Source organism: Saccostrea cucullata, unplaced genomic scaffold (genome assembly GCF_032062105.1).
Source record: "Saccostrea cucullata isolate Sc308-1 unplaced genomic scaffold, CSIRO_AGI_Scuc_v1 ctg250, whole genome shotgun sequence".
NCBI lineage: Eukaryota > Metazoa > Mollusca > Bivalvia > Ostreida > Ostreidae > Saccostrea > Saccostrea cuccullata.
The window spans coordinates 212,359-235,347 of NW_026925488.1; the positions used below are offsets into that span (position 1 = coordinate 212,359).

Consider the following 22,989-nt stretch of genomic DNA (forward strand, 5'->3'; position numbering starts at 1 on the left):
ATAATTTTGACAACTTTTTAAAAGAGTGCATTGAATTAGAGTTTGATTGTATTAATTTTTTGGGGCATTGAGGAGGTTGTTAATATTTTTGTAGTTTTCAAAGTTTGATCTTAAGTGGTTAAAGTTTGTTCAGTGTTTGTTTGATCTACATCTCTTCAAAAATGTTCCATCTTTGTTGGGAAACCATCATTGAGAGATTTTTGTCAGTTTGATATCAGTTATGCATGGTTTGATGAAAAGGATGTCCAAATGAAATATTTGAAAATAAGACATTTTGCATGAAATAGAATTTTTAATTCATAAACCAAGGTGAGATAGAATTCTCAACCAAATGTTTAATTCTTGGAAATATTATTTAATTTTGAAATTCCTAGATTTTTATGCACTAAGATACATAATTCTGTGCATCGGTTTTTGACATTGGAATAAACAAATATTCATGAAATTTGGATGACTGTACACTGCAACAGCAATAAATGTTATAATTAATGCACTTCCCCATTTCTTTAAAACACGTATACTACATGAAAAAGAATATTTTAATTCATAAACATTGCAAAACTTAAAATTTTGGATCTAAAAACAGATTTCTTAATTTCGCAAATACATGTACCATGGTTATTTCAAGGTGAGATGGAATTCTCAACCAAATCTTTATATCTTGGGTATCGCTTGGTTCTTCTCTTAGAACTCTCAAGTTTGAGAAAAAATTTGGTTTGATTTAAAAATAGGAGAAATCTTTAATTTTGAAAGTCAAGAGGTTTGTCTTGTTTATATATATGACTGTGTATTTGATATTGTGAATTTTTTGTCTAGTCAAATGAATGATACATTTTGTGTAATTTTTTTGAATTTCCTTTTGATTGTGGTGAATGTTCAGATTAAGTGTGAATTAGGATTAATAGTGTTTTATACAAGTCCCCAGTGTGTTGTTTTTTATTAAATGATGACAAAAGATTTTTGTTACAGTGCCATATTGTGATATTTCATTGGTACAAATAAATGGATTTGTAATATTAATCTTGGGTCTTTGTCCTCAGTGGTGACCACTTCTTGTTTGTATCATTATTGGACAACATTGAATACAAAGTTCAGATTATGAGACTTTAAAATTAACACAATTTATTCCAGTGTCATAATTCTAAGTGAAATCAATTGAAACATGTATTTACTGGGTTAACTTTTTTTCCTGGCAGAATAATTATTTTCAAAAACTTTGACCAAAATTTTGCATTTTGTCAAACAGTTTCAGGCAAACAGTTGCAGATAAATAAAGCTGCTCAAATTATGGCCCCCTGGATTAGGGTGGGGCCTCAATAGGTATTACTACAGGGAAATCGTGTGAAAAACAGCATGGCCAGTTACACAGGTGAGTCTTGTGACCCATAGGACTCTTGTTTTAAATTCATCCAGAAAACTCCACCTGTTTATGTACAGAATCTCACAATCTATATAACTTTGATTTTCTTTGTCACAAACTTGACTCAATATATTTCATACAAAATTTCAACAGTGTTCTCTGCCCAATGAATTTTGTAATCTGAATTCAAGAGTTTAGAGGATTGAGAAAAATTCCCAATTTACAGGGAAAAAGAAAAATACAATGCATCCATAACAGATTTTATGTTTATTAAGATTTTGATGTTCTAGTCATAGATTTTCATGTTGATGGACAATATGGAAATTAAATCTTTTCTTTGTTTCTCCCAAGGTAGTGTCCTCAAATGGAAATGGAGGTGGCACTGACTTCCTGAAAATGAAATTTTATAAGAATTTGAAATAATGTCTCCAAAGAATAGTTTGGATTTCTTAATATATTTGTGTATTTAAAATCAGTCAAAATAATATGTGTACAATCAATGAATCATTTTGTGTGTGTGTGTGTGTGTGTGTGTGTGTGTGTTGTATATCCTTTATGTACTCTTTCATAATCAAGTTGCTTGAAAATTTTGGTCAAGGAATGTCTCATATAGTTGCATTAGTTACCGTTTTCTCTTTTTTATGCCATAACAAAAAATAATGCAGAAGGAAAATGTCGCCAGAACCAAAGCTGAGATTAGACACGAGATTAAAGCTGAAATGGCAAAAACAAAAAAGTTAATTCATCGTTTATTTTTGTCTTAATTGTGATTTGTGATTATACCAGTATTTAAAAGAAAAAAAAACCACATAATTAAAATTTTATATATCTAATTTATATTAGACATGCTATACATGTACATGAATAAAATTTGAAGTCTTTGGAGCTCAAATTTTGTTCACCCTCTCCAGGACCGTTACTATTGTATTTCAAAATGTAGACAACTTTTTTTTTTTAGATTATCCGAAATCATTTTCTTTTTAGAATCTGAAATCATTTATATGCATATTTCCTTACCATAATAGCAGCCTGAAGTAAAATTAAATATGGAACACTGAATCAGCTCACATCTGGATGACAAACAGTCTGTGCTTGAAGTATCTAAAATTAAGTGTGGAGACATCTGTAATTTTTTTTCCTAACAAACTGATAAAAAGTTAGAAATACATGACGTTTTCCAGGCTTTTTTGCTATTTTTTAAATATTTTCCTGGCACCTAAAATATCAAAATTATGCCGAAAAAAATCCTGGAAAACGTCAGGTATTTCGGGGTAACTGGTCGAATGTAATTAAATTCAAAATCTTTGAAAAGTGTGATTCTGATAAGAAACCTTTCTTGCTAATATGACCATACAAATGGAACATGTTTTCCCAGTGAAACCATTGTCACAGGAACAAGTAAAACCATTGACGTCATCGGTACAGTTACCATGGATACAAGGGGAACTAGCACATTCATTTGTGTCTGCAATACAAAAATAGACAATATACATAAAATTGTATTTCAACAAATCTCATGATAGGCGTATATCCAGCAGTTACCTCTTGTTAAGCTGATTGTGTAGTTGCTGTTTTACCTATTTCACAGTTGATTCCAGAGTACCCCATGTTACACCGACAGCTATACCCGTTCACGTAATCCGTGCATTTTCCATGAATGCATGGAGAGCTAGCGCATTCATCAATATCTGATAAAATATGAAATTAATATGTTATTTGACTGATTTACTGTTTACACACATTAATTTTATACCAATATCTTTAAACATAAATTTGTTTCATTTTACATTTATTACCTGTAGAACAGTGAGTCCCGGTGAAGCCTGCTTTGCAGATGCATGTGAATCCCCCAAGGTGAGGAGAGCATATCTTTGTATGGGGGCAGGGATTCCTGCGGCAATAGTCGATCTCTAAGAAATTAAATATCAACATTAATATCAAAGTGTATCTTGAAAACAAATCCAATCTTTTAAAGCGTATCAAACTATACTTGGTTTCATTATAACTTACGTAGTCGACAGTCTGACGCCGAGTCATAACCACTGATACACGTGCACGCATAGTTAGTCCCGTTCTCGGTGCACGTTCCCCCATTGAAGCATGGTGTTGCAAAACATGGCCTGTCTAAAATATAAAGTATTAATTGAAACTTACAATACCCCCTTATTAATTACAGTTGTTAGATGTCTTAATTTTCATCGTGTTGCTAGATCATCTACCTTGATAAGCCTCTGCACAGTCTTCATCTATCAAACCATCGCCATCGTCATCTGACAAACACAGAAATAAATGTAAATCTTCAATCAATGTTGAAAACATCACAGCAATACAGCAAAACATAATAGATGATTTGTCTGGAGGCCAATCTTTTGTAAGAATCAATGATACCTTGACCGTTATCTATTTCTTCGTCGATCTTTCGGTCACAGTCGTTGTCCAGTCCGTCTCCATGAGAGGAAGGGACAATTATACAGGGCTTAACAAGAATTGTAAATATTTCTATAAATGATCTGATAAGAGACAAAAAAATCTACATGTATATTTTTATTGGCTTCATTAAAAATTGTTTGGTACTTTACTGTATTAATGGAAGTCAGTCTCATTCCAGTTGGAAACCCATACGTCTCAAACCATCCTTTCCCATAGAGAACTCCTCCAAACACACAGATAGGTGAAATATGGCGGACGTCGTAGGTACCTTCAGCCAACGAAAGATATCCTCCCAAAAAATCCCCGCCCGGGAACTCATAAACTTCAGATGTGTTGAGAGGAAGACCATTAATTCTCAGGCCATCCAAATCTACTTTTTTGACCACAAACATAAAGTAACTGTCATAAGAGCCTGTAGCGCTTTTTGGTGTCGTGAACACATAGTTCGCAGAAAACAGTTCCATGGGTGGGATTATTATCATCGAGGGGTCAGCCATGTTACGATTCATTTGACTTAGAGAATATTGAACAACATAGATTGGTTTGTCTGACGTAATTAATGCATAGAAAGAAGAACTGAAATGTCTCTGAGCCCATTGTCCGGGTTCTTGAAGAACAAATGTGTCTGTGCTTGCTGTGGAATTGTCCAGTCCCTGAATTTGAACTATCGTGTCGTGCTCTGATGCCACAAATCTGAAAAAGTCTCCAACAATGCGACCCGGTATTGGAACAGTCGCAAACGTCTTTCCCCATTTATCAGTAGATATATGTTGTTCTGCAATGTGGTCCGCTGTGCCATTGCTTATTGCTGTTAATACGTTCCCACTGAAGACAGACACGGGTTTGTCTGCTATAACGTACGTCCCCGTGATATCATCTGTGCTCTGCAATTGCAGAGTGTCAAATGCGTCGATACTAATGTTTATCCATTGACTTTTACTGAAATTGCTACCCTGAAATGTTACTACTGACCCAAAGGTTGTGCTGAGTTTGATACCTAGAGATGTTGCATTTGAAACACCAACAATCAAGATTTCTGATTCGAAAAAGGATGGTAAGTATGTCGTAACAAAGTACTCGGTGCCAATGGCATCACATGGAATTGCAAGGAAAGCGTCATTTGAAAAAGGTTCTTTGTTGAAGCCATATACCACAATTTCATTGGATGCTTCAATTAGCAACCCTTTTGAACTGAGAGAGGTACCACTCATTCTAAGCGAACTAGAAATGTTAACTTGTTTGACAATACCTGAAGTGACATCAAATGAAATGTCAATTTTTGGATTGTGCCAACGCGGACTTGTTACATTGACGAACACAGATTGGGTCTTTGCTGTAGTGATGAAAATTTCGCTGAAATGCGCTGCCTGGAAATTCTCCATAAAACCAATCACAAATTTTGTTCCTCTGTTGTCCATGATGCCTGAAATAGTTTGAATTTATATCTTCACTAACAGCTTCTCTGTTACTTTATTTAAATAAGATTTCGTTTATCCAATATCTCTACCTTCATTATTACTGAGTAATTACTGGAGCAACCCAAGCGACGATTTGTTTTTCAAACAGTGCATGTACGATGTATACTTGAGCAAAAATGTGATTCTGTCATTACAAAGTTTAAATTTATGAAACAAATTGTTAATACATCGATCAGAGTGACTCAGAATGCCTTACCATGTGTGTAAAATGGAAGGAAGATAAGAAATAGAACCAATATCGTTGTTGCACCATCCATGACGGATATCAAATTCACAATTTGTCATCTCTCTTTCCTGGCTGTTCTAGATAACCGAGAGGTCGTTAGTGTTTTGAATTTTACTTTCTTTACTGAACATTGAGACATTCGCCTTTCGATGCTAATGTTAATTTTCAAATGTGCTTTAAATTCTTCAATAAATTTTTATTTGGCTTAAAGAACCTTACTACCTTAATCTCTTTTAATCGTTAATTTTGTTTTGACTCGGTCATTAAAGATTGAGGAACAACATTGAATTAATTTTAAATGTAAAATATTTCAACAGACATAAACATATGATTAAGGATCTGAATACAGGTGGGGTGGGAAAGGGGTGAATAATACATTCAAATGATAATCTGATGAAAAAATTCTCTAATTCTTCTTGGAATATTTTCCGCTAAAAATAATGCTAAAAACAGACTAGAATTTTTTGCACATTACGTAAAGCGTTTTCAAATATCAAATGATTCAATACGAAGCGCCATATATTTTGCAAAACAAAACTATCACATTAGAATCTTAATTAGTTCCAATTGACTTATACATGTTATACTGACTTAAATCATATTTAATTGACTTTACACTATACATTAATCTTTCATCTACTTTAACAATGTAAAAGTGCTATGTATAAATTGTCGTGGCACACGATATACTAGTAGTGTTTGCTTTGTTCCTCTGTCGGTATAACTATATCTCTTTGTCCACAAAATTGTCCATAACTTATGATCTGTATTTGGAACCACACATTTCACATGATTATTTCTTAGATTGTGAAAAAAAGATCTTTCGTTGGGTATTAAAATAAATATTACCCCTCGGTTTTGGAGTTCATTCCGCTTTTTAAAAAAAAAATTACCAATGTTTAACATGTTTGACAATTGGGGAAAAAGCAACAGGGAAATGAAAAGATCTCCGACATATACATAAATTTTATTATAAATGTACATGAATAATATTAAATATCCAGCTTATTCAAATAGATATTTTAAAAATGATTGTGTGGAAAATGGTACTATTTGACAAATACTGGTACATTGTGCTTGAAGCCTTATAGGGACATGGACAGTTTCAACTTATGTTCATGAACATCATTTATGTAAAATGCCTATAACATAGGGGCAATGGAAGTATCATAAGTTAATCGTTGGTTAACAAACGAGATCCAGAACTCAAAGTTCTTCAAAATGTAAAAAATGCTCGTGTCTTGTTTTTCTTTTCATATTGAAAATGTCATATTTATAACAAAACGCCCATTCTTCATGACGAAGATTTCTCTTCATATGATCTTACTATTACTTGAATCTTTGTCTACATTTTTAAAGTCTAAATATACAATTTTATTTCACAATGAAATAGAAATATAAGGAATCACTGTCTAGTTAGTATAGTATGTCAGGGACATTAACAGTAGTAGGAAACATGGGATGATTTATGCATAACGGGCTTCGCCCGTTATGCAAATTATATCCCATGTTTCCCACTATTGTTGATGCCCTGGCATACTATACATGTAGACTAACGTACTAGACAGTGATTTCTTAAGTATTGAGAGTGAAGGTCCGGCATACACCAACATATAAAATGGAGGGTCGAATCCGACTTTCAATGATCATTTTCTATAGTTAAAAGTTATGTCTGGAAAAAAGAACCAGTTGCCCCCCCCCCCCCCCCCCACCCCCTGTGATACGGCTACATGCGTTCCCACCCCCGCCACTATACACACCCAGTATATAGTCGGTAAACGTGTGTTTTGTTGAATGAATAAAGTCCGTCTATAAACACATGGCAATGGGGACCGGGGCACGGAGGTCCCGAGGGGCCCCCCCCCCCCCCCCCAATTATAATTTTGCCGATATAAATTACTTTAGAAAATACGGCTGCTATGTATTTCTTTTCTCTTTTTTTATTGCTTGACAATTGAGGAATATTATGGTAATATTAATCATGCAAATTAATAGTGCCCCCAACTGAAAATGTACATTACTGTGCCCCCCCCCCCCCACCATTAAAAGGAGATTGCTTTTTACGTGCCTGAAATTAGTTACTTACATATATAGTTATATAGACTAATATATAGTCAAAACGAGTCGATGCCAACCCACTCCATCCCCATTGTTTTGTACAAATAAAATCTGATGAATCCGCTCCTAAAGTCTAAAAATAGCTATGTCCTTCAATATTCACCTTGCTATTGAGGGGTGTGCTTTAAAGTGCGTTTTGATTGGTTGGCAAAATCGGACATGTTTACAAAATAGGGTTCTGCAGACAGAAACGCAATTCTTCATGTAACGAGGTCAAATTGAGAGGGAAAAGCCAACCTTTATAAGTCAGTGTAAGTTTATCGTTTTATATTTAAGCTTTTTTAAATAATTCTCTTTTTCTGGTGCTTTTTCTTTAAAATTTAACTCATGGCTACGGAAAAAATAGCACCATTCACCATTGACTTATTTTTCGGTCTTCCTCGTTCTCCCCCTTTCTCTCCGAAATTCTTTAGTTCATGAAAATTTTAATCGATAAAACAAAGATAGCAGTCTAACTGCAAGATATACTCTTCTAATGAAATTGTGATATTACTATGGAAAATCGATTCAACATGAAATTTGAGGCTCTCCACGGGGTGTATTATAAATGTTTCATTAGATCAGAACTTGCTCCTTGTAGAGTTATCCCACACTCTCTATCTGTATCTGTATCTGTATATATACGTCGAAGTGACCAATACTGGCTTTTCTACGACGGTGAGAGAGCGCGTGTCGGACTTATTGACACAAGCTGTCGAGGGCGGTCTTGAAGGCCTCGACAGACTTAGCGCAAACTATATTGTCCTCCAGTTAGTTCCATTTGATGACTGTGTCCACAAAGAATGATGAGCGGTATTGGTTAGTTTTCGTAGATGTTGTTTCGAGACACTTGTTGTTATTTTTGACTTGAGATGAAAGAATGTTTGTATTTTCACAATTATCGAATGTTTTTAATTTGATTTGGCGTCTAGGCTTAGCTTTTTGAATGAAATTGTGAGTTGGTAGCCCTGGCACCAACCCCTCAACCACCTTATAGAGCATAATGAGTCGCAAGCTGGTCCTTCTATGCTGGAGCGGTTGTAAGTCCAGTTCTTTGGCCTTGGTGGTGATGAAGCCCTCTTCCCTGTTGTGGTAGTCTCGTTTTATGAAACGGATGGCTTTGCGTTGGACACGTTCGAGCTTATCTATGTCCTGTTTTTGAAATGGGTCCCAGACTATTGATCCATATTCAAGTGTTGATCGCACCATGGAGACGTAGGCTGTTTTCCTGCAGTTCTCGGTACAGTGTGATAAATTTCGTCGGAGAAATCCTAATGTTGAATGAGCTTTTTTAGTGATCTTGTTGATGTGAGTTGACCACTTTAAGTCTGACGAAATTTGGAGTCCAAGATAAGGGTTATTTTCAACCTCTTCCAGCACGTGATTGTCCAGTGTATAGAATTTGCTGGTTTTTTGGCGTATGCTCATGATGTAGCATTTTTTGGCGTTGAAACGCATACCCCAGTCATTGGCCCACTTTTGCAAGTTGTGAAGGTCTTCCTGTAGTTTTTCCTGATCTCCATAGTTGTTGATTTGTCGGTATAATGTGCGTTATATAAACATTTATACACAAAGCATTTAGCGATGTACTTGAACAGCCGGACTTGTGATGTTACGGAGTCTGGGAGGTCGTTAATGTGGCATAAAAAGAGCAGCGGCCCGAGGACTGTGCCTTGCGGCACCCCGGACTCCATTGGCACCGCCTCTGATTTCTCGCCCTCTACTACTGTTCGCATTGTCCTTCTTGTAAGGAATGATGTTAGCCATGATAGTGTACTTCCTCTTATGCCGTACTGACTGAGTTTATGGAGTAGTTTCTGATGTGGAACAGTGTCAAAAGCTTTAGAGAAGTCCAAAATTGCCATATCTGTTTGTTTTCCTTTGTCATAATTTATCAGCAGGTCGTTCATTGTTGTTAGAAGTTGTGTCTCACAGGAGAACCCCGATCTGAAGCCGTGATTAAGCATTGTTAAAATTTTGTTTTTTTCTAGGTGTTTCAGTATGTGTCGACAGATGATATGTTCCAATAATTTGCTAGATACTGATGTTAATGACACAGGCCTGTAGTTCTCAGCTTGGTGTTTGTCGCCCTTTTTATATATACATGAGATGTTAGCATCCCGCCAGTCCGATGGGAGTTCTCCTGAGTCTAGTGATAGCTGGAAGATTGTTGCTAGACTTGGTGCCAGTTGTTCTGCACATTCCTTGAGAATCGTGTTTGGTATGTTGTCTGGCCCTGATGCTTTAGATGGATTTACCTTGCTGAGTAATTTCCTGACTCCCTCTATATTTATTTTGATTGCCTGGATTGGATTTTTGCAGGTTTTTGATGTTTTCGGCATTGGTCCATGCTCTTCTTGTAAAGACAGATTGAAACTGCTTGTTAAGGACCCCTGCTTTTTCTTTACTGTCTGTTATGAGTTTGTTTCCTGATTTTAATGGAGCTATTCCAAAAGAGTCTTGCTTTTTTGATTTCACATACTTCCAGAATGGTTTCGTGTTGTTGTTGTTTAGGCCTTCCAAGATGTTGTTGTTTACATAGTTCCATTCTGCTTTCCTGAGTTTAGATTTGCTTTCCTTCTGAAATTGTCTATAATTTGTCCAGTTCTTTGTCTTCTTTGCTTGTTTGTACAGTCTTTGTTTTTTCTTGAGGAGTTTCCTTTCTCTGTGTGTGATCCAGGGGGTGGAGTGTCTAGACTTAAGCTCCCTTGCTGGTATATGTTTGTCTAGAATTTTATGTATACTGGATTTGAAGAACTCCCAGATGTCTTGTATGTTTTTCCCTTCTGACTGCAGCTAGCTGATGTTATTTGCCAGATTTCTTAATGGCGCTTTCAAGTTTTCCCAATTTGCTTTTGAGTAGATATATATTTTTCTGCTTGCTGTTTTTTGGTAATGTGGCTTAGTTTCTAGATCTGTGATGACAATGTCATGGTCCGAGATTCCTGGTACACTTACTGAAGATTTGATGACGGAAGGATTTGCAGTGAAAACCAGGTCTAGTAAGTTGTCTCCCCTTGTTGGTTGGTCATGGATTTGTGAAAGGCCGGAGGAATTTGCAATATCTATTAGTTGTTGTTGAATGTCCCTGTCATTTCCATTTTTGATTACCATGTTGTTCCATTCGATGTCTGGACAATTAAAATCCCCAGCTAGGATGATTTTTTTCTTTGATGTTGAGACTGAGGCTTTTTCTAGTGATATGGATAGTTCGTCAAGATCCTTTTTGTTTCTTTGAGGCATGTAAAATGATGATATGAGCATGTCTTTATTTTTGTCGGTTTTTATTTATCTATTGATGCACCTTTTTTGGGAATGTGTTTTAAACCAGCGATAAATGCATATTCAATATTGTGTTCAGGATATCTTTTATACTTGTGGATGGGGAGGGGCTATAGGAATCAGATAGTGGTTTATCAAAGAAGTTATGGCGAATGATTGAAGTCCCTAGCTCACAAAAAATACAATAATTTTCAAATTTTACCCCCCCCCCCCCTGAAACCGGTCAGGAAGTAGAATATATGGATCAGCTTCATGATTATAAATATATGATTGAATTTATAATATACAGAAATATAGACTTTTTTTTTGGGGGGGGGGGGGGGGGTCAACTATAGTCGTGCTATTTAAATTAATTCTAATGTTATAAAGCATATATTAAACTCTACCCGTAGCACCTGCTACATAATTATTTTTGGTACTGAATCAATTGAATTCAATATTTATTGATATCACCACAGTGGTATACAGTCAAAATAGAAGTATTTTACTTTATTCAAATTAATAATGTTGGACTGTGGTGTATTATACTTTTTCAAGCAGTTACAGCTTGTCATTTGTACACAAAGAGTGCTTTTATAAAATGTCAATTAAGGAAAAGCAGGCTATAAACCTTTAATATATTACATGTATTAAATTATTTTTTATGTTAAAATATTTTCAAACATTTTGTTTTTGACATATCTGTTACTGTATATGTTTACTTAATCATGCTAAAAATAATTTGATTGGACATTTGTATTTTCAAAATAGTTGCATCTTCTGCATGGTATATATAGTGATGAATTATTTACATATTTTATTTGCTATCTGGTGATAAATGTAGCTTTACCTTGGTTAATGAATAATTTAAATTCTGTACAATGTACTTTTAATTTAATTAATCACACTTCGTTTTAGTCTCCCATAGATTTTTTTTTTACTGTTGAACAATGATCATCATTTTTGAATTTTAGGAAAAAAAATTTGCACAGAGAAAACCTTTTTAGGTGAAAATTTGAAATATGAGTTCCAGAGGATATTAATTTTACTCTTTTCTCTGACACAGTAACCGTTCAGTCGTTGACCTAGTTCTGCAAATTTGACTTGATCTTTCAAATTACCTTTAGAATAGTGGTATCATATTTAAATTCATAATTATGTATGTACATTGAATAAGATTTTGTCCAGTATGTGCATTACAAGTGTCACAATTTGTGCATGAATATTCTGAAACTTAAACTTTGTCTGCAGAAAGTACATAATATCTTAATTAGAGTGAGTTATACACATGCATTATTTATAAAGCTGCAAGGTGAGGGAACAAATGTGTATTCAGCATATTCTTTGTTATATATCTGATTACAGTTGTATTCATGTTTTAAAAACCGCATTGAATTGATTGTAAAACGTACAATGATAGGAATAAAAAATAGTGCTATTTTTAAGTAGAATTCAAATGAAATCATTCTTATCTTTATTTGACTTTACTGCACTTCATGTGTACTGATGCACTGTTTTGCACCTAGAGTAATTCTTTAACTATTGTCAATTATACAATGTATTTTAATTACAGTTATTTAATAAAGGTTGGAGGAGAAAAATAAGGAAGACAGATACAAGAACTGGCGATCATCTGAATTGCAGCCAGTGTACTAAATACACCAAAGATAAGAAGCAGTACCATTAAGTGACCTTGTAACCAGGGTAGTGACCTTGACCTTTAGTAAAATGTGGAGGAAGACAACACAGAGGGTCTGTTCTAGACTTTTATCCCCGCAATATGAGGTCGGCCAGCGGTTTATATCAGAGGGGCCAAAGGTCATGGCCATCCGACGTGAGACCATCAATGTGTGGGAGAGACGGGCCCCCCTCAATCCCAGACAGGTCAGGAAACTGGTCAAGAATGGGGTCAAGGTTATTGTCCAGCCCTCTAACAGGAGAGCATACAACATGCAGGTAAGCATGGGTTGTTTGCCATTTGTTCATGTTACATTATTATAGAAATCTTGTCATTTTACAATATTATTTATTTGTTTCATTGAATCTTTTGTACCTGATTACATGTTGAAATAGCTGTGTGCAACACTAAAAATATTAACAATTGCTTAGCATTTTCTTCTAATCATTAGAATTTTTTGGAAATATAAACATTCACAATATATTGTATGTGTAGTACAATTTTTGTATGAATCAGCTAGAATGCATGTGAATTATAAATTGAACCTCTATAATCATGCATGATTATTGGATAATATCCAGACCTGATTGTCTTGGTCAGACAAGCTAAAATGACCTTTTTTACAGATTGGACCCACACCTGGGACCGTTGACAACCAGAGTGCACCAAAGTCACTTGCACGAGTTTACATGTTTGTCTCATACATTATATTTTCATGTTTTAAAGAAAATTTGAAAATGCCTTTTAAATCATTTTGCTATCAAGTTTTACTCTTTTCCAAAACATGGAAGCTAAAAATATCCCATATGTAAACTTTAAAAAATCTGCATGCATTTTGTACTACAAAATAATTAGTCACTGTATATTTATGCTGAGATAGGAGTATAGCAAAAGAAAATATATTTGAGATGATAAATGCAATGTGAAATCGTGTATCTGGTACACATTTTCTTTCTTCAACAGGAATACTCAGCCGTAGGGGCAGAGATTAAAGAGGACCTAAGTGAGGCAGAATTGATTATAGGAGTCAAGTCTGTCCCCATTGACCTACTTTTACCGGACAAGACATATGCTTTTTTCTCTCACACCATCAAAGCTCAAAAGGATAATATGCCCCTATTGGATGCTATTTTGGAAAAGGTGAAAAAGCTATCAAATATTGTAATGAAGAGTTTTTTTTTAGTTGTATGCACATGTTAAGTTATAGCTCCTTTTTTAGGTCACCTGAGTAAACTCAGGTGACCTATTGCTATCCGTTTTCGTCCGTTCTCGTCCGTCGTGTGTCGTGTGTTAACATTTGAACATTTTCAGCTTCTTCTCTGCAACCACTGAACCAATTTCAACCAAATTTGGCACAAAAGCATCTATGGGTGAAGGGGAACAAAAATTGTGAATTTCATGATCCCTGCCCCCCTGGGGCATGAGGGGTGGGGCCAAAACCACTAAAATTAATGCAATCTTTAAAAATCTTCTTCTTTACTCCTGGACATCAAGCGGTCAAACTATTTGCATGATTGTAATCAGCATTGAGTCCTCTACCAAAATTGTGAAATTCATGGCCCTGGGGTCAGGGGTTCTAGTGCTAGGGCGGGGCTAAATAAGTATATAGTGAAAATGCATTATTTCTTTGAAAATCTCTGCTCCTGGGTATTAAATAAACCAACTAAGTACATAGTTATGATGAGCAAGAGTGCCTCTACAAAAATTGTGAATTTAATGGCCCCAGGGTCAGGGGTTCTGGTGTTAGGGTGGGGCTCTATTGATTATATAGTAAAAATACATGATTTCTTTGAAAATCTTCTTCTCTGCCCCTGGGTATTAAATAAACCAAGTAAGTAAATAGTTATGATGAGCAAGAGTGCCTCTACCAAAATTATGAATTTTATGGCCCCAGGGTCAAGGGTTCTGGTGTTGGGGGGGGGGGGCTCATTGATTATATAGTGAAATTACATGAATTCTTTGAAAATCTTCTTCTCTGCTCCTAGGTATTAAATAAACTAACTAAGTGCATAGTTATGATGAGCAAGAGTGCCTCTACAAAAATTGTGAATTTTATGGCCCCAGCATCAATGGTTCTGGTGGGGGGGGACTTTATTGTTTATAAAGTGAAAATACATGAATTCTTTGAAAATCTTCTTCTCTGCTCCTAGGTATTAAATAAACTAACTAAGTACATAGTTATGATAAGCAAGTGTTCCTCAACCAAGATTGTGAATTTTATGGCCCCAGGGTCAAGGGTTCTGGTGTGTGTGGGGGGGGGGGGGGGGCTCTATTGATTATATAATGAAAATATATGAATTCCTTGAAAATCTTCTTCTCTGCTCCTAGGTATTATATAAACTAACTAAGTGCATAGTTATGATGAGCAAGTGTGCCTCAACCAAAATTGTGAATTTAATGGCCCTATCATCAAGGGTTCTGGTGTTGGGGGTGGGGGGGCTCTATTGATTATATAGTGAAATTACATGAATTCTTTGAAAATCTTCTTCTCTGCTCCTAGGTATTAAATAAATTAACTAAGTGCATAATGATGATGAGCAAGAGTGCCTCAACCAAAATTGTGAATTTTATGGCCCCAGGGTCAAGGGTTCTGGTGTTTGGGGGGGGCTCTATTGATCATATGGTGAAAATACATGAATTCTTTGAAAATCTTCTTCTCTGCTCCTAGGTATTAAATAAACTAACTAAGTGCATAGTTATGATGAGCAAGGGTGCCTCTACAAAAATTGTGAATTTTATGGCCCCAGCGTAAATGGTTCTGGTGGTGTGGGGGGGGGGCTTTATTGATTATAAAGTGAAAATACATGAATTCTTTGAAAATCTTCTTCTCTGCTCCTAGGTATTAAATAAACTAAGTAAGTGCATAGTTATGATGAGCAAGAATGCCTCTTCTAACATTATGAATTTCATTGCCCCAGGGTCTGGGGTTCTGGTGTTAGGGTGGGGCTCTATTGATTATATAATGAAAATACATTAAATCTTTGAAAATTTTCTTCTCTGTCTCTGGGTATGAAGCAGATGAACTACCTATATAGTTATGATGAGCAAGGGCCCTAATCTTGCAGAATTGTGAATTTCAAGGCCCCAGGGTCAGGGGTGGGGGGGGGCTCTACTTATATACTCAAAATGAATTAATTGTTTGAAATCTAGTCCTTTGGGCCAAGCTTAAAAAATTCTTTGTTTGCAGTTGCCGACCTATAATTTTTAGATTAGGCCGGTAGGTAGGCATTCTTTTTTTTTTTTGGAAAAAAAATCAGATTTTTGTTAGATAACAATTAAAAGAGGTTTTTATACATCTACTAGACATGAATAAGCTCACCTTTTGTTATAAACTACTTAATGATAAAAAACGTGTCAAAATTTGTAAATGAAACTGTTTCAATATTCTGAAAAATTGAAAAAAAAAATCAAATTACCAAATGGCTAAAAAAAAGATTGGGTCGGTTGCATTTTCAGTGGGTCGGTAGGCAACTGCAAACAAACTTAATTTTATTTTAGGCCTTGTATTTATAAAAAATTTATTTACTTTTTGATAGGCAATTTTAAGGGTGCCTTTTAAAAATTTGTGCAACCTAGGTTCAGGGGTTTATGTCAGAGTGTTAGGGGCACTACTGATTATTGATGAATATTACTGATCAGTTGGAGTGCATTTTTGTTCCCCTACCCTGCGTATGGGTATTCAGTAACCAAGCTAAGCAACTGCTAAGTTTATTGTTATGATGATCAATGGTGCCCTTTCAAAATTGTGAATGCCATATAGCATCTGGCTTAAAACATGAATCAAATTCAATACACTGTAACTGGAAAGTTGTTGCATAATGCTCAGGTGACCTATAAGGCCCATGGGCCTCTTGTTTATATATAGTTTTGTGCAGTTGTTTTTTTTTTTTTTGAGTGAAATGTGAAAATTGCATGGTGTAAAACTCAGGATTATAATAAGAAATAGTTAGCAGCTTACAAAATTTTAACAAAATAAATGGAATTTTCAAATCAATGTAAAATCCTACCATGATCTTAATCCTTATTTCACCAAATATTTATTTCAAAAGGTAAACTGAAGACTCTTTAATATCAGTATTATTTTCATTTTCAAACAGAACATTCGTTTGATAGACTACGAGAGGATGGTGGATGAGAACGGGCAGCGTACGGTGGCGTTTGGTAAATACGCAGGGGTAGCTGGGATGATCAACATTCTCCACGGTCTCGGATTACGGCTACTGGCACTCGGACATCATACACCATTTATGGTCTGTTTTTACTTCAGAAAATTTAGTAACTACTGGTTCATTCCAGATTTCAATGTAAAAGCTTTCATGCATTTTTCATATTCTAATTCTGGGTACTACATGCAATGTATGGAATATAAACTTAAACACTAACAAGTTAGATTTGATAGAATGATTTAATTTTTTGTTTTATTTATTGTTATGCAATACATGGATTACAGGGTGTTCATGCAAGGAAAAAAGATGATGTTAACGAATTTAAACTAAGTAAACATAAATTTTTAAAATTTTTATGTGGCTTATCCATTTTTATTTAAAGTTGAAAACTCAGTAGCCAGTAAAAGAAAGGTTTGACCAGAATCAATTTTCAAAAAATTTCAGCATATCGGACCGAGTCACAATTATAGGAACACTGAGCAGGCGAGACAGGCCGTGCGAGATGCTGGCTACGAGATCGCATTGGATCGACTACCTAAGTCTATCGGTCCTCTTGTGTTTGTTTTCACAGGATCAGGAAACGTGTCACAGGTATGAAAATAGCACTTCTATAACAACAAAATCCAAGGCACATAATAATGAGGGGGGAAAACTCTATCTGAAGATGATGTTTTTTTAGCTCTTCTGAGCCAAAGGCTCAAAGAGCTAATGCTATGGCCATTTGTGCGGTGTGCTTCGTGCGGTGTGCGTTAACTTTTTAGCTCACCTGAGCCGAAGGCTCAAGTGAGCTTTTCTGATCAAAATTTGTCCGTTGTCTGTCGTCGTCGTCGTTGTTGTCGTCGTTGTCATAAACTTTTCACATTTTCATCTTCTTCTCAAGAACCACTGGGCCAATTTCAACCAAACTTGCTACAAAGTATCCTTGGGTAAAGGGGATTCAAGTTTGTTCAAATGAAGGGCCACACCCTTTTCCAAGGGGAGATAATTATGAATTAGAGAAAAATTAATGGCATTTAAAAAAAATCTTCTTCTCAAGAACCACTGGGCCAGGAAAGATGAAACTCATGTGGAATCATCCTCAGGTAGTGTAGATTCAAGTTTGTTCAAATCATGACCCCCGGGGCTAGGGTGGGGCCAAAATGGCCGACCCAAGTTTTACATAGGAATATATAGGAAAAATCTTTAAAAATCTTCTTCTCAAGATCCACTGGGCCAGGAAAGATGAAACTCATGTGAAATCATCCTCAGGTAGTGGTAGTGTAGATTCTAGTTTGTTCAAATCATGACCCCTGGGGCTAGGATGGGGCTAAAATGGCCGACCCAATTTTTACATAGGAATATATAGGAAAAATCTTTAAAAATCTTCTGATCAAGAACCACTAGCCCAGGAAAGATATAAATCATGTGGAATTATCCTCAGGTAGTGTAGATTCAAATTTGTACAAATCATGACCCACGGGGTTAGGGTGGGGCCAAAATGGCCGATCAAAGTTTTACATAAGAATATAAAGGAAAAATCTTTGAAAATCTTCTCCTCAACAACCACTGGGCCAGGAAAGATAAAACTCATGTGGTATCATCCTCAGGTAGTGTAGATTCAAGTTTGTTCAAATCATGACCCCCGGGGCTAGGGTGGGGCCAAAATGGCCGACCCAAGTTTTACATAGGAATATATGGGAAAATTTTTTAAAAATCTTCTTCTCAAAAACCACTGGACCAGTAAAAATGAAACTTCTGTGGAATTATCCTCAGGTAGTGTTGATTCAAGTTTGTTCAAATCATGACCCACAGGGCTAGGATGGGGCCAAAATGGCTGACCCAAGTTTTACATAGGAAATATATATAGGAAAAATCTTTAAAAATCTTCTTCTCAAGAACCACTGGACCAGTAAAAATGAAACTTCTGTGGAATCATCCTCAGGTAGTGTAGATTCAAGTTTGTTCAAATCATGACCCCCAGGACTAGGGTGGGGCCAAAATGACCTACCCAAGTTTTACATAGGGATATACATGTATAGGGAAACCTTTTAAAATCTTCTTTTCAAGTAGTTAAAAGCCATGATTAGTGATATTAATATGGAATCATCCTCAGGTAGTGTAGATTCTAGTTTGTTCAAATCATGAACACCTGGGTGGGGAGGGGGAATTCAAGCCCCCCCACCCCCACCTCAGTATAAACTTTCAGTTCTGATCTGATATGTGCTTTTTCCTAGCTTTGTACTCAGGTGAGCGCTGTGGCTCCTGGGCCTCTTGTTAGAATATTGGCCATAACTCAAGAACCCTTTGGCCAATTATTGTCAAATTTGTCACAGGGTATCCTTGGCCCAAGGGCAAGTTGCTAAAAAATCTTCTTCTCCAGAACCACTAGACAGATTTTCACCAAACTTACATACAAGGGTCGGGATATGTTGAAGATTAAAAATTGTTCAAGGCATGACCCTGGGGCAAAGGGCGTGGTCTCAAGGTCACTTCAAAATTGACCAAAATTTACACTTATTAAAAACGTTGATATTTTGCTTACTATAAAGACTAGGATCATCAAATCTTGTAAGTTGATGCATCTCAGGACTTGACATCATGTTAATGCAAAAGTAGGTCACGGTGACCTACTTTTTAAATTTTACGGGCTTTTGTATTTAAATTGATTTGGAGGCATATTTTGGACACTTTAAGGCCTATGATAATAAAACTTTGTCAGTTGGTGCATCTTGGGTCCACAAACAACATCAACTTAAAAGTAGATCATTGTGACCTACTTTTTGAATTTTATGGCTAATCTTTTCTAAAACATTTAATCCCATTATTTCAGACACCGAGAGGTTTAGAATCACCAAATCTTGTAAGTTGATGCATCTTGGGGCCTTAAAACATATTTATCAAAAACTAGGTCACTGTGACCTACTTTTTGAACTTTGCAGGCATTTGTTTTCATATCGTTTAAAAGGCATATTTTGAATACTATTAGACCTATGATCATCAAATTACACAGTTGAAGCATCTTTGGTCTTCAGAAAACATCGACCTAAAAGTGGGTCACGATGACCTACTTTCGACATTTTATGGCTAGATTTCAGTATCTTGGGTACTATTTGGCATAGAATCATCTTGGGTTTTCGGATATTAACGACCAAAAAGTAGGTCACATTGACCTACTTTTGACATTTTATGTCTATATTTAAGTATCTTAGGTACTTGTTGGCTTAGAATCATTAAACTTTGTTAGTAGATGCATCTTGGGTTTTCGGGGAATGTCGACCAAAAAGTAGGTCACGGTGACCTACTTTTGACATTTTATGGTTATTTTTATGTATCTCAGGTACTATTTGGTCTAGAAACATCAAACTTTGTCATTTGATGCATCTTAGGTTTTCCGAGCATGTTGACCAAAAAGTAGGTCACAGTGACCTACTTTTGACTATCTCAGGTAGTGATTGGCTTAGAATCATCAAACTTTGTCAGTAGATGCATCTTGGGTTTTCGGAGAATGTCGACCAAAAAGTAGGTCACGATGACCTACTTTTGACATTTTATGGCTATATTTAGGTTTTTCAGGTACTTATTTGGTTTAGACCCCTGCGAAATGATATTCATGATTTTAAGAACCTTTATGAGTCGTTCATAATTGTTCATGAATGGTTCTTAAAGGATTCTTAACAGGTTCATAAAAGTAGTTCATGAATAAAATTCATGAAAACATTCATAATTCATAGTTCATGAACAAATGATGAACAAATATGAATATTGGTAATTTTCAGTTTAAAGAAAAAAACTTAGTAGTTTAAGGTAATGAATGTTCATGAATTTTCATGAAGGCTAAAAATGTAAAAATAATTGTCACAAACGATCGGAAAACACTCATTACTCCCATAATACAACTTTTGCAGATGCAATTGTTGAACAAGCCCCTGATTTAATTAATAACATGCTTTTGTTTTGATTTTGAAAGTATGGGATCAGAGCCGAGTAGGGGAACATAGGTTAAATCACTATTTTCTAATCTATGTAATTGATAGCTTAGATTCTTCAGGATAATAAAACTCTGTTATGAACTGTCTAGAAGGGAGATTATAATTAAATCATGATCGTAATTTAAAGAACACTGCATCAATATTGATGACTAATGTTTCTTCATCATTTAAATTGGCCAGTTATATTAATATTGTGCTTTAAATTATCTCATTTTTCACGACACAACTTTTACCGAATTTTCTCTATTTGTCAAACTTTCAACAAGTTGTAAGAAAATGAAACAGACTTACAGTCTAGGAAAAATTTCATAATCTTCGTAAAAACGTATCATAAATTTATTGACAACTAAAAAATTATATCTCTTGTCCGTACTGTACCGTACCATTCTTGGGTCGTAAAGCTTTATATTTTGATGCTGTTATAAAGTCACATTTTTCTGTCCATCGTGTGTAAATGATACAGCACAGGCTGCATGGATGTGAAGAAGCTATGACATGAACCACATTCGTATTTTGTAGTCTAATCTCCTATACACTTTCATAGCTCAAGGTACTCAGTTTGAGGGAGAGTGGTTCCAACAGATATTTGTTGTCCTCTGATATGGAGGCGGCCATACTTGAATACGAAACTATGGCTCTACAGGTATAATGTAAAAAAAATCCAATTCAATAAATGATATAACTTATATTAATTTAAAAAAAAATAATTTCAGTGAAAAATCATTCAGATAGTGTTTGTTATTTTTTGTTTAACAAAAATCTTGGCAATTCGAAACTATTTCTTAATTAGCTCTGCATGACACTTTTAAAAGGCGCAAACTTTGAAATGCGCGAGACGTTGGAAAGTGAATCGGTAGAGTGGGAGGATTATTAGCGTAGACATTCTTTGTCAACCTTTGAAGAAAATAACAGAATACGAAGAAGGAATATCCAGAGGATCAATTTACTTCATAACTGCAGATATTAGTGGTGAGTTACAAAAAATGGAGACAATCACTGAATCTGTGAGATATTTGTCAAGATATTACTGTCTATTTGTAAGAGTTCAGTTATGTCCTTTTTAATGAAAATTTTGTCAAACTTTGTTTTGAGTAAGGATCCAACCAAATTACGTTACATTTAATAATTAAAGTTTGAAACATTCATCCTGTTCACCTATAACATCTTGAACATGGCGGGCAAGGGAAACAGGCTAAACTCCCGCTCGGAATGCTTTAAAATATGGCAGTGCCTATGATGCAGAATTAAATTAAACAAATATGCAAGTCTTAAGTTTTCACATTTATGAGCATTTTCAGAAATCAAAGAGAAGCAGTTCACAGATAATGTTGATGAGTTGAGATCAGAAGATTAAAAAACTCTGACTGCCAAAAAAAAAAAAGAATATAAAAAATCCAGGCTCTTGAAGAAAAACAAAAGAAAGGAATGAAAAAATGAATCGTAATCGATCAATGGATCCAAGTGATGAAATTCTAAAATTCCACAGGGAAAGCCAATAAGATTTTTTTATTTGACCACCTCTGCTCAAAATCCTTGAAAGCCCTTTACGCTGATGCCCTAATTGCTGAACACACTTTTCTGCCAGACAGTGAGACTTGGATTAAAAATCATTCCATTTTAGGCATACAATTTGAAATACGCTGAATAAGGAACCCACTCTCCTCTTGACCAAGTAAGGTTAAGGATTCTGCAAAGAGTCGCGTTTGAATTGAAATTTTTCATAATTTATTAGGAATGAACTACATAATTTATTTATTATCGTTATCACTTATCAGAGTTGTTTACTTGAACAAAGATTTTGTTACCATTGATTGGAAAACAAAAATTCTGTGAAATCTTTCAAGATGCTATTAAAATATTTTCTTTTACAGTTTTTCATTTTGCATAACTTATTACATTTTTGTTTACTAAAAGCAAGAACATACATGAATAGTTCATGAACATTCCTAAATAACTTTTACAAATTATTCATGAATAGTTCATGAAAATGCATTGAACCTTTTAATATCATTCATGAACTTTTCTTGAAAGTTCATGAATGTAATTCATGAACTTTTCTTGAAAGTTCAAGAATTATTCTTGATCATTTTGCAGGCATTTAAAAAATCCAAGTTTGTTAATGAACAACAAATAATTCTTGAATATTCTTGAACTTGGTTTTCATGAATAAAATCCATGAAATCATGAGTGTCCAATTTTAACTTCATGGGATCTTCATGAACAATTCGTGAGCTGATTCAAGAATATAATTCATGAACTTTTCTTAAAAGTTCAAGAATTATTCTTGATCATTTCGCAGGGGGAATCATCAAACTTTGTTATTTG

The 22,989-nt window shown here is 35.1% G+C and overlaps 2 protein-coding genes across 2 annotated transcripts in view; one reads left to right on the forward strand and one right to left on the reverse strand.

Moving 5' to 3' along the window:
* Nucleotides 1-1,650: 1,650 nt before the first annotated feature.
* LOC134268975 (uncharacterized) lies at nt 1,651-5,573 on the reverse strand. Its single transcript, XM_062751202.1, has 11 exons — nt 5,465-5,573; nt 3,940-5,213; nt 3,749-3,836; nt 3,580-3,630; nt 3,371-3,484; nt 3,157-3,270; nt 2,938-3,048; nt 2,715-2,825; nt 2,378-2,461; nt 1,987-2,074; nt 1,651-1,750 (listed from the first exon to the last, which is right to left on the reverse strand). Exons 1-11 carry the CDS (start codon nt 5,523-5,525, stop codon nt 1,651-1,653), a joined length of 2,196 nt encoding a protein of 731 aa, XP_062607186.1. The 5' UTR covers nt 5,526-5,573.
* A 2,167-nt stretch (nt 5,574-7,740) lies between these two features.
* The window catches only part of LOC134268984 (alpha-aminoadipic semialdehyde synthase, mitochondrial-like), a 28,204-nt gene continuing 12,955 nt past the window's right edge, over nt 7,741-22,989 (forward strand). The window contains 5 exon segments of the mRNA XM_062751210.1: nt 7,741-7,863; nt 12,426-12,808; nt 13,494-13,670; nt 16,628-16,780; nt 17,141-17,287. Coding sequence (XP_062607194.1) covers nt 12,581-12,808; nt 13,494-13,670; nt 16,628-16,780; nt 17,141-17,287 — 705 coding nt within the window. The 5' untranslated portion in view covers nt 7,741-7,863; nt 12,426-12,580.

Excerpts from the sequence above, each read along its gene's own strand:
- LOC134268975 (XM_062751202.1), bottom strand. The coding sequence starts at position 5,525 with ATGGATGGTGCAACAACGATATTGGTTCTATTTCTTATCTTCCTTCCA. Across the intron at positions 5,214-5,464 it reads CCTTCCATTTTACACACATG|GCATCATGGACAACAGAGGA; the intron begins GTAAGGCATTCT and ends AAACTATTTCAG. Across the intron at positions 2,075-2,377 it reads TACTTCAGGCTGCTATTATG|CTTTAATCTCGTGTCTAATC; the intron begins GTAAGGAAATAT and ends TTGCCATTTCAG.